This window comes from Myxine glutinosa, chromosome 1 (genome assembly GCF_964187855.1).
Source record: "Myxine glutinosa chromosome 1, kmMyxGlut1.1, whole genome shotgun sequence".
Taxonomy (NCBI): Eukaryota; Metazoa; Chordata; class Myxini; order Myxiniformes; family Myxinidae; genus Myxine; species Myxine glutinosa.
In genome coordinates, this window is record NC_136261.1 from 212,765,960 (window position 1) to 212,781,438 (window position 15,479).

The following is a 15,479-nucleotide window of genomic DNA, read 5'->3' on the forward strand; positions in this document are numbered from 1 at the left end:
ACGTGTGGCCCTGAATGGATTTCTCTCAACTCCCCTTCCTGTTCTGGCTGGAGATCCCCAAGGTAGTGTTCTGGGCACTGTGCTTTTTCTGGTCTTCATCAACGATCTCTCCGACTCTCTGGAAAATCCTCTCTATCTCTTTGCTGATGACTCCACTCTCTGCCGCTCCATTCCACATCCCTCAGATCAGCAGTTTGCAGCCTCCTCACTCTCTGCAGATGTGGACAAAATCACAGACTGGTCAAATAAGTGGAACAAGTCTTTCAATCCTGACAAATCTCACACTCTTTCTATGTCTCTCCGAAGAGACCGACTGGAAAACCCTCCCATCTACTTTCTCAACAATCCTCTCCAAGAAGTTCTGTCACTCAAGCTTTTGGGTCTCACTATCTGCCATGATCTTTCCTGGGAAAACCACACTTCCAAGATGGCCTCCAAAGCCAGTCGCCGACTGGGCATCCTCCGTCGTGTGAAGTCCTTCCCTGGCACACCTGAGCTCCTCACCACATAAAAGGCTTTTATCCGCAGCTCAATGGAATACTGTTCTCCCCTCTGGGCTGGTGCTCCTGCCTCACACCGAGCTTGGCTTCACGCTGTTGAAACCAAAGCTTTCAGAATCATTGGAATCTCCCGCAATGAAGCTAACTCCAAGGGCCTTTCACTCACTCACCGCAGGCAGGTTGGTGGTCTTTCTGTCTTCTACCGACTCCTCTCCGGCCCTCCTTCCCCAGCTCTCTCTGGGCTCTGTCCCCTAAATATTATTGCAGGTCGCACAAGATCTGTCTGCAACCCTCTTATGGTTAAACTGCCAAAATCAAGACTCTCTTCTCACCTTCTCTCTTTCATTCCTCTTTACTCCCTCTTCTGGAACAAACTCCCTCACTCTCTTCAATCCCACTCCTCCCTCCAGGTCTTTAAAACAGCTGTTCACCACCATCTCTTATCTTCCCCTGTGAATTCACCCCAGATCCACTTTTTTGAAATACCAACTTCTTTCCTGGAAGTCCTAGCATTGTCCATGTGTTTTATACCTCTCCCATGCCCCCCCCCTTCCCATGCCTCCTCCCTCCCCAAGCCCACTGACTCCCACAGACCTCCTGATGTCCCTGTTCTCTGCTGTTGTACTTGGAGGCTTCCCTCTCTCTCCCCATCTTGTCTCCCGCTCCCTTTATTGTATGTTTTGTGTGTCGGTTTTTTTTGTGTGTGTGTGTGTGTGTGTGTGATTAATGTTAGCTCTTACACGAGCCTCGATCTTGTATACAAAAAAGAAGAGCTGCTGGTTGTGGCTCCAGTATGGCCTCTGCAGGCTGGTGTTGCAGAATAGGACAGGAGGATGGTGATGAGGCAGATGAGGTGGAGACGATGGATTAGGAGGCAGCATCCCTGTACCCATGATCCAGTTCAGTTTACGGTACAACAAAACCAAGAGAGAGAGTTTCTATTGCCACTTGGCTGGCCTCTATTGGTCGTTCTTCAGGACGGGTCGGTGCATTCCACAACGTCTGTTCCAACAGACGCCCCCCCCCCCCTCACCCACCCTCCATGGCCTATCCACACATAAGGCTGCTGCTCATCCGGTTGTCCTTTATTAGGTACCAGCAGAACCATCAGGCCTACACGTGGTGCTTTGTAAGTGTCCATACTACACTGTAAAGCACATATTATGGTGCCGAATCTGTGCCTCTGTAAAAGCACAACTCCTTACCTGGCCTTGCTCCAAAGCAGGAGGTTTTACACAACAAATTACTCTATCTGCTTTAGACAAATAAAGTGCACCAAAATTTATTTAAAGCGTGCATGAGAATGATAACAATTAGAAAGAAATAGGTAAAAACAGCGATTGGACAGTTGTGGCCAAGGTTAGTAAAGACAATTGGTTCAACTTTTTGTCGCGGGTTAACATTTGAACAACAGAAAGAGACAGACACAGTCAGCGAGAGACAGAGCGCCAAAGAGAGACAGAGAGACAGACAGGCACAGACAGAGAGAGACAAACAGAGGCAGACAGACAAAGAGAGAGAGACTTTGTGGAATTCCCTCACCATTGATGAAATTTCGCTGAGATTCGAGGATCTGTGTAATGGCGAGGACCCAGGCTTGGCATGTTTCTGCACCATTCGACTGCAAAACGAAGCGCTCATGCACACCGTCCTCCTGACGCGACGTCAAGACCAGTTTGCAGGGGTCTCCATCAGAACTTGCCTCCAGTCCAAGGCAGCTGACCTGTCCCATTGGCACCACCACATCACATGATATACAGTAAATACACTATAGCTATACGCCTATACCGAATCAATTTTGTGTTATAAACACTTTCATTAATGCCAATAACACGAGAAATGACATAAAATGGGGCAAATTGCTTACTCTTAACAGGTATACTAGTGTAGCATTTTGTTGTTAAGCACGAGGGCTGTCATGTTAGGACTGCATCAAACAAGGATGTGCATGTGAGTAGTATTGTATACTTTGTGACATTTATTTAAATAAACTTATGTAATATTTAAGTTTGCAATGGTAACCATCTGTTCAGTGTTAAAATGTATTATGATGGCAAACATTGCTCATTATTACATCTTCTTCTTCTTCTTCTTCTTCTTCTTCTCCTCCTTTTCTGTTTAGGCAAGATAAAAAAAATGAGTTGGTGATCGTCCTTTTTTCTCAAAAGTTCGGGTAGGGAGGGAGGTTTTTATTTTTATTTTTTATTTTTTTGTCCTACTTTCCATTGAGTTTTGTTGACATGGAAAAATATGAAATAAAGACTCCTTTCTCCTCAAAATGATTTAATTTCTTCATTCATCTCACAGATTTACAGACATTGCCCAAATCTCTATGAAACACAGTGTTTGTGTGATTTTGGATGATGTTGAATGTCCTAGCTGAGCTTGGTAGTGAAAGGGCAAGACACCTGTACATGTATATCCACCATGACATCGGAAAAACAGATAAACACCATGCCCTTGGCACCTTGAAATTTAAGATGGCAGGTGGCAGGCAAGTACAAAAAGCATCATCACGGGCAGCATTCATGAGGACACTAAAAACAGTTGGTCGACTATCGGGTTCCATCCTGTGATCCGTGGCCGTGTCTGCAGCCAACACTAATTTGAGAAATGAGCCAAGAGTCTTTGTCACATCAGAAACTTTGCAAGCTGGTGAAACCTTCGTCATGTCGGTTTTACTGGGGCCGGCGAATACTTTGACAAAAGTACCGCGTGTATCGTCAGGCAATGGCTCCCTATCCCCATCATACTTGCCGTCTGAGAACTCTGCATAGAAGTCCGAGATTGTAACATCCAACTCGATATTGCACGCAAACCAGTCCTTCACCGTCTTGGAAGAGCCCTCACGGGCTATTGATGCGATCACAATAGGCATTTCAAGCCGATTCTAGCACGAATCGATACAGATTTCAGCGGGAAAAAGCTCACACAATAGCCGCCATGAATGGCTAACGTAAAATGGGTGAAGTTGCCTGAGGCACTTGCGACGCTCTGCGCAGCATGCACTGCGCAGCACGCACTGCGCAGCATGCGGTGCAGACGGCGCCAAATTTGACTGTGAAAAGATCGTTTTTGAATGATTTTTTTCAAAATAAAAAATAAAAAAAGTTTCGGGTCGGGTGTGTTTCGTAGGGTCGGGCGGGGACGATCACCAACTCTTTTTTTAAATCTTGCCTTATAAGGGCTGAGGTCCAATGGCACCAAGCTCCTGCATTGACCACGATAATCCTCCACTCCCCTCTGTCTTCAGCCAACTCTCTCACCCTTCAACCACCCCACCTTTTTGATATCCCTCCTAACACAATCCTCCCATCTCAACCGTCATCTACCACTTTTCCTCTTACCTTGCTCCCTCAAACTATCCGTTCTCTTTGCCATTCAACTAACCATTATCTCCAAACCTAGCTTGTACCAATTTATTTTAACCAGACCATGAATAATGCATCTTCACGAAAGTCCAACCTTGATGTTGTGCCTGAAGAGATATGCTGGAATGGCAGGTCCACGTCGCCTTTCCACTTGTTCGCTGAAGATAACCATCTGCTCGAAGAGGAAGATCCGCCGCTCCTTGCTACGTGTGAGTAGCCCACCCTCCCCCTCGAGTACCTGGAACATGTCCTGCAGCAGGAGGTGGCCTTGAGCCATGACCTTTCCCTGTCAAGAATGGAAGAGACGGAAATACAGCTAACAAAATAACCTGAGATTAAAAGATATATTAAAGTGTATCATGTCCCATCTAATAGACAATTATTGTTGCACCTCCAGGAAGGGAGGAAGGCGTTACTTTTTATATAAATGGAACAGAGAGTCACAAGATCTGTTAGAGTAGATTTGTATTGTTTTCTGTTGCGCCGGATGTAAATGAGCTTGTTTTCGGGAGAGCTGAATTGTTTGAGAGAATTATTTCCTCCTAAGAGAGACAGGCGGGGTGAAGTACAAAAAAGGAGAGAAGAGGAGGAAAAATAAGCTGCGGAAAGTGAGAGGGAGAGATTCAAGGAGCGAAACTGAACCCAATGTGAACCTGTCAGAGAGGAGGAACACCACTGAGTCGGCCTATGACGGAGAAGCCGGGTGATCACTTCCTGCCTTTCACGCCTCGGACATCAAGTGCCTAGCGTGCTCTTCCTTTGGGTGCATGGATCGAGGGGTGTGCTGAACATAGGGAACGGACCAGACCATTGCGGTGTGATCCTTGTTTGTCGCTACTATTGTTTAACACTAAACTGAAAGACATTTGCAAGAAACCCAACGTCCTTGAGACATTCTATGCTTATCAGGTCCACCACAGACTAACAGATTTGAGTCGTCTCGACTTACTGGGCCTCTAGGTAGGCTGCTGGAGGGGGGTCGAGGTGCAGTCCATCACATATCTGGTGACCATCTTCCACAGTCCATAAACTCCTTTGCACTGATCGTGTCTACTCATCTCTGCATGGTGCATGCCCCCTTTAAACCAGGGCCTTCCACTTTTATCGGCCATTTCCCTGTGCCTAGCAGCTCCATGAATAAACTTTCTTGAGAGAATGGACAGTCAGAAAGCCACCAAAGATTAACACCAAAGTCGTAGGCAGTGAAACCAAATAGCTCCCAAGTCCGTTGCTTTCCTTGTACTGAATGTATCGTGTGGCCTTGAATGTGTGGAAGTGATAAGAACCTGTGTAAAAATAGACAATTGAGTCAAGGAAATGTATAGTTTGGCTTTAGAAAGAGATTTATCAAATTAGTTTTGGGACCGACTATCATTGATGCATTGTGTGACCCCAGTCAAGTGGCTGCTATTTGATTGTGTTTTTTCAACAGGTTTCTTCTCATGTTTCCCAACAACATTAGTTTTGCAGTCACAGTTCAAAATAAATTTGTGCCTTTTGCTTTAGAATTGTGTGATTTTGAATCCATCGGCTGGGGCATATTCTCGGACGAAAATCTAGCACGGGGAGATCCAGTTGATAGCGCTGGCATTCAGAATCCAGAAATTCCGCTCAGTTGTTACGACTGCCTCTATGACGTGACCTACATGGCTTTCCAAGTATGTCAACTAGGACCTCCGGAGTCAATAGTTGGCAACAACTCAGCCTTTTCTAACAGATTCCTGCCTCAATAATGATCAATCAGTAGAGGAAAATTACTGTTGTATTTCCGCTTAATGGAAAATACATGGGGGATATGGGATAGGAAGAACATGAAAATATTTGAAGATGGACCAAGTCACATAAAGACCGTGCGCAATGTCATTGCGTACCTCAAATCCCTGCAGCCTTCCAACGTTCATCATATCGTTACATTGCTTCGGCACAACACACATCACCTGGATTGCTCGCTGCCAGGAATAACAAAAGGAACATTGTAAGGCAAACTTTATTACTTATAACACTTTTTCATCAACTCAAACGAAGTGTGTTGCACCTTCGGTAATGATGTAAGCTTACAAATCCATCATAAATTAGAACGGCACTCAGTAGAGAGCAAACGTCTGCCTGGTTGGCCATATCACTCAATCTCAATGGTGAAGAATCACTTAAAAATTATACTAGCTGCATCCGGATCCAGATCTTCACCAAAATTGAAGATTCTTCCTTGTCACACACACATGTCCAACAAGTTTCGTCCAAATCCATCAATAACTTTTTGAGATATCCTGCTATGTATCGTTTTTGGCCCTATCTCCCAATAGTGAAGAATCATTAAAAAAATTTAAATAATTTTAATATCCGAATCCATATTCAGATCTTCGCCAAAATCGAATCGAATCGTCCTTGACAGACACCCAACCGGTCCACCAAGTTTCGTCCAAATCCGTCCACAACTTTGAGATATCCTGCTATGTATCGTTTTTGGCCCAATCTCCCAATGGTGAGGAATCACTTCAAAAATTATAGTAGCCGGATCCGAATCCGGATCTTCACCAAAATGTAATCATTTCGTCCTTGTCACATACGCTACATCTCTGACAAATTTCGTCCGAATCCGTACACAACTTTTTGAGATATTTTGTTCACAGACAAACAGACAGGGGTGAAAACATAACCTCCATCCACCTTTGGTAGCGGAAGTAATTAGGGGTTGCAGATGAAAAAAAAGTAATGGGCCAAATACATGTTACATATGCAGATGATTATGTGAATCTGGTGAGAGGGATAGAGCTGGTCGTGAATTAGAGCAAAATAGTTTGACGGAAGGAAAGCAGTGAGAGGAAAAGGAGGGGAGGAGAAGATTTGGGCATACAATAGGGAAGAAGGCAGTCAAAAACTTTATTAGCCTCCGTTGGACTTAGTCCAAAACGGGGGCTTATGGATTGGGTCTCGTCCATCCGTGCATGCGTGCGTCCGCAACCATATCTCGGAGATGTATGTACCGATTTTGTTTATCCTTGGAAAGAAGACAATATATGACGGAACACATGAGCACATCATTTTGTTTCGTGATGCGATCAAAGATGGCCGTCTGGCGGCCATTTTAGTTATAAAAAACCCGACGTTGAACACGTCTTCAAACATTTCTTGGACATGCATTTACCGATCTTGTTCAAATTTAGCACACAGATAAATAATGAACGCTTACATAGGCACGCCATTTTCTTTCGATATCAGATTCAAGATGGCCGACTGGCAGCCATTTTGTTACTCAAACGTGTCCCCAACCATTTCTCGACATGCATGGACTGATTTTGTTCAAACTTGGCACAAAGAGAGGCATTACTTTACATTCTGCCAAAGAAAGGCACTTGGCATTGGAGTATACATATGTAGAAGATTTTGTTATTTAATCCGACCAAATATGGGCGATTGACGGGATTTAACTCCGAACAGCCAAATTACTAAAACCAGGGGGGCTATGACATTTTATGTCTTTTTCTTCAGGTTCAGATTTACAGTACTGCATATAAGCTTTGACATTGAACTACAACTCTTCGTTTTTAGCTGTAAAATTACTAACTTACTCCCTGACCACTTAATTTTCTGTAAAATCGCTCCATTTGTCTCCCCAACAATTTTCTCGATATTTTATCCAGCTTTGTGTCCAAGGGTGTGATTGTAGCACTTCATTATCTTGCCACAAATCTTGTGTTATTCGCCTTCATATTTATTTCTGTTCACTATGTCCACCAAGAGACTTCCCTAACAATTACACTCACATAAAATTGAAATGCTTAACTCATCTGTCCTCATTATGGTTCTATGTAGTAGATGTTTATCATAAATGAGTTGCATCATCCATAGTTGCTACAATATTTGTTACTTGGTTGCTTAAATTTGAGTTACTCAAATCTGAATTACTTAAATTTAGTTACTTAAATTATTTACTTAAATTTGAGTTAAATTTGAGTATAATATTGATTACTTAAATTTGAGTACAATATTGGTTACTTAAATTTGAGTACCTGAGAATGGATTTAAATTTGAGTACCTGAGATTGGATTAAAATTTGAGTACCTGAGATTGGATTTAAATTTGAGTACCTGAGATTGGATTAAAATTTGAGTAGCTGGGACTAGACCACCATCGACTTCACTTGGGCCTCCTCAACGTATGACCGAAAAGGTTTTTTATTTTAAATAATCTTTATTTTTTGAGCAAAACTGTTCTTTCATGATAAAATTGGTCGAGAGTGACAAAACGGTGCATGCTCTTCATTCTCAATAAGTGATAAGGAAATTTTGGTGCGATTTTTCTGGATATTGGCATTTAAGTATAAGAATGCTTTTAACACTCCCCCCTTTAGAGGCCATTTAACACTTTTTAACACTTTTTTTTATGGATTTTAACACTCCAATGAACAATATTATTCTTCTGACAACCCTAAAGCCCCCGGTCCACATACTTTAAATTTCCTGGATCCGTGCCTAGTATGTGGTGAATGTACAGTATATGAGCATCAAAAACTCAAATACAAAAGTACACAATTTGGTGTCGATTTGTCAGTCTGTCTGACTGCGATACATTCGGTCGTTACTTATCCCATCTCAACCAAACTTTCCAGGGGGATGAGCGGGTCGCACAACTGCGGTTGTAGCAACTTAATTTGCCCTCCCCCCACTGCCCAAGGGGGTTTTCCCCCTTGGACGAACTCCGTCTTAAGGTGTATATATAGCTTATCGTGGCATTTTGTGGGGCACATCTAAGGGAAGTAAAAACGATTATAACCACAAACATTTCAGTCAATTCTGTCCAACATATGATTACCTTTTTAAACAGTCGCTACTATTGCTTAACACTAAACGGAAAGATATTAGGAAGAAACCCGATGTCCTTGAGGCATTTTATGCTTATCAGGTCGACCATAGACTAACGGATTTGAATCGTCTCGACTTGCTAGGCCTCTAGATAGGCTGCAATGATCTTTAGCTAATAAAGGTGCTTAAATGAGTCTTTACACATAAATAATGTATTCCATTGCCGGTCTGATTTCTCCAGCCATCAGAATATATGTGGAATGTATATGGATTGTTTATAACTTATATCTTGAGGACCATAGGCGTCATGATGGCAGGGCTGACAGGGCCACCTCCACAAGTGCGAAGTGGATGGGGTGCCAAATGACACACCTAAAAAGCGTTATTATGCTCCATTTGGTTGTACTGTATATAAATTACAAGTACACCTGCTGATTATGGGAGGGGCAGGAAGGGGCATTCCTCTTTGGGGTATATAGATTACAGTCGATCTATGGTCAGGTCTCAAGAACATTGGGTGTCTTCATTTACCAAGTTTGTTGTGGAGAGATCGCCAAGTGATTTAAGCATTCGAGCAAGCACTCCATTCAAAACCGTTAAGGAACGCTGGCTTGGCAAGCACAAGCTAGCTGCTTGGTAAATGAGCACATCCCGGTCTTCCTCCCTTTCATTTTTGTATCAAACAGCAGGAGCGAGTTTCAAAAGTTCGCTACGAAAAATGCCACGGTAGAGGAATAAAGGGCCATGTTATTTCCCAATATATGTGGGTTATATAGAGTACAGTGGATCTTCGCTCAGTTCTGTAAGTAAACCTTACTTCACGGATGTCGGGATTCCTCCAAATTTCTTCATTTAGTGTTATAAAGAGCATTAGCGACTGTTTAAAAAGCTAAGCATATGTGTTTGTGGTTTATAATAGTTTTACTTCCTGTAGAAGCCGTTGCTCTCACGGAAACGCCATTATAACTACAAGCTATTTATACACGTTATCACTGCAGGAAAAACGCCTTGGGGGAAGTGGGACATTATTAGTATTAATATTGTTTTGTAATAACACTAATAACATGAGATTATCACTAATTTTGTTATTAAAAGCGTCTTTGGAAAAACGCCACGATAAATCTTCTTCTTTGAGAAAACACCACGATAAAGCTAATTTAACATTGACATACACCTCAACATGCAACCCCATTGACGGCAATGGTGGGGAAAACTCGCTCGGGGGAGAAAACCCCTTTGGGGAGGGAGGCAAATGAATGCGCTACAACCTTCATTATGTAACCCTTCGTCATCCTCTCAAGTTTGGTTGAGATTGGATAAGTAAGGACGGAATGTATTGGCATCAAAAATTCATCAAACAGATGGACAGCTGCGGTTGTAGCAACTTAAATGGCGTATTTTAGTATGATAATACAACGGACCCGTGAGAGCAGGAGATGTAACTTTCAGAACCACGTTTTACATTTTGAACTCTGTGGTAGTGTCAATGTGTCATGTCAATGTTTGCAAACTCTTTCCATCCGGTTTAACATTGTTCGTAATTACTAATCACCTCCACACAGTAAATAAATCCATATTAGTAATTATGGGGATGCAGGTGTGTAAATCTCTTATCTTATGTAATTGTCTTGTTAATCTTCGAGCAGACAGGTTATGCATTCTGTAATACGGAGATCGCCCATGATAGGCCGAAGGGATGGAAGGGTTATTATTGTTGAATAATTATTTCGTAATTATGTGTCGATCAGATTAAGATGTCTGCACCGTATAAGCCCAATTAGCGAAAGCCAGGACCATGTGTCAAGTTAGTTATTTAACTTCCTTGTCTTCCTCTCTTTTCTTTTCTACATCTTGGATTAAAATTCCCACTTTGCTATCATTTCACCCTCTTTATAATGTGTGCGGCCATCCAAGGATAATTTTTTTTTTTCTTTCATGGGTACAGTTTCCTTAAGCCTGGCCCGCGTGTACACACAAGTTACGCCATGACGTATGACCCATGATATATAATGTGTGGTAGAGGACAGGTGTGTGAGGGAAAATTTGAGGAAAGTGCTGGCACTCGAGGGGTCTGGGCAGAAGGGTAAACGTGATGAGAGGTCTCAGCGAGTGTGTTGGGCTTACAGGATAGCGTTGAAGTACCCACACTCTCCTCTAAGCTGTCATCCTGGTGTCTCACAGGCAGGGTGATTCATCAGTGTGTGTGCCTTCCCTTGGATGGACATTAAACTGGACATCCTGTCTACTGGCATTAATTGGTGGATGTTAAAGATCCAACGGTGTCTTTCGCGATGAGTAGGTGAGTTATTGCCGGCACCATGGCCAAATTACAAATTCTTGTCCTAACCGTAGTCGAATGTCAGGCGTGGCCACTCGGTTCGTGAAAGACTTTGGCTAAGCTTCTCCCAGCTAACCCCAGTAGAACGTGGGAATAATTGTGGCCGTTAAAGAAGAAAAGGAACATTAACGCCATCCACATAGTGTGCACATCCACATGGCCGCGCACCCCTATCCAACCCACAGATAGTGGCTGTTTCTAGTATACTAAATCTGATAAGGTATGCACACAAGCTGGTTTTAAGAAAAATAATTAAAAAGTAAACATTGAGAAAATCTACAAGCCCTTTCCAAATACCAGCAAACAGTAACATATAAGTCCAATTTGCTAATACTCCTTTGATAATTAAAGTGTACCTCAAGCTCTTCTGTTGGTAAACCGGCTTTCTTGGTGAATTTCAAGAAATCCTGTGAGAAACAAGTTATTCTCCTATGAATATTAATTTGCTGTCACAAGACTTATTAGCCTTTCAAAGTCATGCAGAAGAGTTTGTTTTAAAAGAAAGCGCGCGCACGCACCACACACACACACACACACACACACACACACACACACACACACACACACACACCTAATATCTTTAGCGTGTGTTGTTTAAACTGTCAACACAGATAGTGTCACAACACAGCGATCTTAGATGGTGTTATCTATCTCAGAATATATTATCCGAGTATGATCCACATCGTATCAGAATATATATATATATATATATATATATATATACATACATATATATATATACATATATATATATATATATATATATATATATATATATATATATATATATATATATATATATATATATACATATATATATACACATATATATATATATATATACATATATATATATATACATATATATATACATATATATATATATACATATATATATATATATACATATATATATATACATATATATATATACATATATATATATATATATATATATATATATATATATATATATATATATATATATATATATATATTAGGGTGGTCCAAAAATGCAAAAAAAATCACTTTTTTATCTGGATTTTGATGCTCTATTGGATTATTGTTAGAAATGGTCTAAATCATTCACCCAAAAAATATTTTGCATCTGAGTCATCTATAAACTCATACACACTCAACATATAAATTTGTCATTTTGGTCAATTTTAATGAAAATCGTCCATGTTGAAAGGCTTACAAAGGCTTTAGAAATATTTTTTCCCTAAATAATGTCATTGATGGTACATACCCCTGTGAAGTCCTCATGGTTGAAACATGAGTCAGACATGTATGAACATGTTTCAAACATGTTTCAAGCATTGTCAAACATGTTTCGACCATGATGATTTCACACTCACAGGCGCAATGCGCATGCAAAAAGTCATGAACCACAAAATGGCTTAGTACATGTACTTTTTGTACTAAAGTGCATGTACTTTTTCCACCTAGGTTGCTATTGGATTGTTCTCATTTAGCCAAATTTGGTGAAAAACGCCATATTTCAATTGAAGTGTGTATGAGTTTGTAGATGGAATTGAGCGAAAAGATTTGGTGGGTGAATGTTTTAGACCATTTCTAACAATAATCCAGTAGAGCATCAAAATCGGAGAGATCGATGTTTTTTGGACCACCCTAATATATATGTATATATATGTGTATATATGTATATATATATGTATATATATGTATATATATGTATATATATATATATATATATATATATATATATATATATATATATATATATATATATATATATATATATATATATATATATATATATATATATATATATATATATATATATATATATATATATATATATATATATATATATATATATATATATATATATATATATATATATATATATATATATATATATATATATATACTGTATATAATATATATATATATAGAGATAGATATATAGAGATAGATATATATGTATATATATATATATGTATATATATATAGATATATATATATATATAGATATATATATATATATATATATAAATGTATAATATATATATATATACAGTGGTACCTCGGCTTACGAGTTTAATCCGTTCCGTGACGGAGCTCGTAAGCCAAATCGCTCGTAAGTCAAAGCAAATTTTCCCATTCAAATGCATTGAAATGCTATTAATCCGTTGCAGCCTCAAAAAAAAAACACCAATTTTTTTTGTTAGGTGCTTTTAAATAACAAAAATGTACTTTATAAATAACAAATAATGTATAAACAAGCACGACCTCGTATATACTGTACATAATACAAGAGAATGTAAAGAAATAAACTGGTTTTATTAAGCAGAGGAGAAGAGCATGCCAGGTGAGGTGTGCGTGTTGTCGACTTGGCGAGGCAGTACGATCGTACTCCTTCTACGATATGTACGATTTTGAAGCAGAAGGAGTCCATAAAGGCTATAACGCCAGCCAAGGGCGTTACGATTATTTACGATTATTTCAAAGCTCCGGACCTCTATCCATGAAGATATGGAGAAGTTGTTGTTTGTGTGGTTGAAGGAGAAGCAGCTCGCAGGAGATACCGTGACCGAGAGCATCATGTGTTTGAAAAGATTGAAACTCGGATATCGAGCACGGACCACGAGGTGTTTTTTTCTTTTTTCTTAATCTCGGTTTCAGTGAACTTTTGCTCTGTGCTCACGTGTACTGTACCTGTACCTGTAATGGTACGTCAGAGGATGGCACCTGTTGTCATCATATTAAGTGCAAGATGTTCTGCATCGTAAGTTGGTACAACCGTGGTCTTTCGGCGGTGTTTAAGCCGGCCGTCTTGGCTTCTGTCACCATTGGCATTGAGTCTTTCGATGTAGGTAGGTCGTTGTGTGCCGGTGCCTTGGCCGAATTCCTTCATTGCTGCATTGTTAGCTCACCTGGTTTTTTTATACCACATCTTTGGTTATCGGACCAGCGAATGACGTCATCTCCAAAGTATGGCTTATTCTCACTTGTCTTGGACGATCTTCTACTTCTAGCCTTCCACCGTGCATTTGGTGTCCACTGTACTTACTGTACAGTGCCTGGTAAAATTGATGTTAATGGGTTTTTGACCGTCAACGCCATGAACCGTCATGAACCGTCATGAACCGTCATGAACCGTCAACGCCATGAACCGCTAACACTCAAAAGCCCATTTATCGCGCCTTATAAAGCAAAACGCAAACCGAAAGCCATGCCTCTCAAGCGAGGCGTGCTTCCGTGGTCACGTGATCCACAGGTGTAGCTCATTATACCCGCACGCGCGACACGCTTTGGCGGTCACGTGACCAGCCACTCTGGAGGCGGGGATCCCCGCCGATGACGTCACCGGCTGGAGCAAGGAGATTCCTCGCTCATGTATTTCGACGATTGCGTGTTTTATATCCAAGCAGAGATGCTTTCACGGCAAGATAACCACGTGACCGGAACCCGGAAGCCACAACCGGAAAATTCAAAAAAATAAATTTTTTGAGCTCGTACATCGGATCTCGGCTCGTATCCCAAAGCAACAAACCGCCCGAGCGACGGCTCGTATCCCGAAAAACTCGTACGTTGGGGCACTCGTAAGCCGAGGTACCACTGTATATGTATATATATATATATGTATATATGTATAATATATATATATATATATGTATATATATATATATGTATATATGTATATATATATATATGTATATATGTATATATGTATATATGTATATATATATATATGTATATATATATATATATGTATATATATGTATATATATATGTATATATGTATATATGTATATATGTATATATATATGTATATATGTATATATATATATATATATATATATATATATATATATATATATATATATATATATATATATATATTATATTATATATTATATATATGTATATATATATTATATATATATATGTATATATATGTATATATATATATATATGTATATATATATATATATGTATATATATATATATATATACGTATATGTATATATATATAATATATATATATATATATATAATATATATATATATATATATATATATATATATATATATATATATGTATATATATATATATATATATATATGTATATATATATATATATATATATGTATATATATATGTATATATATATATATATATGTATATATATATATATATATGTATATATATATATATATGTGTATATAATACATATATATATTATATATATGTATATCGACAAATACACTAAACAGATCACAAAGACAGCCTTCTTTCACCTGAAAAACATCGCCCGTCTCCATCCATCCCTCTCCTCCGTGGCTGCAGAAACCCTCATCCACGCCTTCATCACTTCCCGTCTGGACTACTGCAATAGCCTCCTTTATGGTTCACCCTCAACAATCACCAATAAACTCCAATACATTCAGAACTCCGCTGCCCGTCTACTCACCCATTCCCGGACCCGTGACCACATCA

At 39.6% G+C, this 15,479-nt stretch overlaps 1 protein-coding gene across 5 annotated transcripts in view; it reads right to left on the reverse strand.

The window, feature by feature from the left end:
• Positions 1 to 15,479, reverse strand: part of LOC137433788 (rho guanine nucleotide exchange factor 25) — a 278,788-nt gene that overhangs the window by 16,426 nt on the left and 246,883 nt on the right. For 4 of the 5 annotated variants that reach the window (XM_078783280.1, XM_078783275.1, XM_078783260.1 and 1 more), the window contains 4 exons: positions 11,368 to 11,418; positions 5,743 to 5,820; positions 3,966 to 4,157; positions 2,043 to 2,223 (listed from right to left, as the gene is read on the reverse strand). In XM_078783280.1, the coding sequence (XP_078639406.1) occupies positions 2,043 to 2,223; positions 3,966 to 4,157; positions 5,743 to 5,820; positions 11,368 to 11,418 (502 nt within the window). The remainder of the gene's footprint in view (positions 1 to 2,042; positions 2,224 to 3,965; positions 4,158 to 5,742; positions 5,821 to 11,367; positions 11,419 to 15,479) is intronic. The other variant, XM_078783268.1, reaches the window with a different exon arrangement.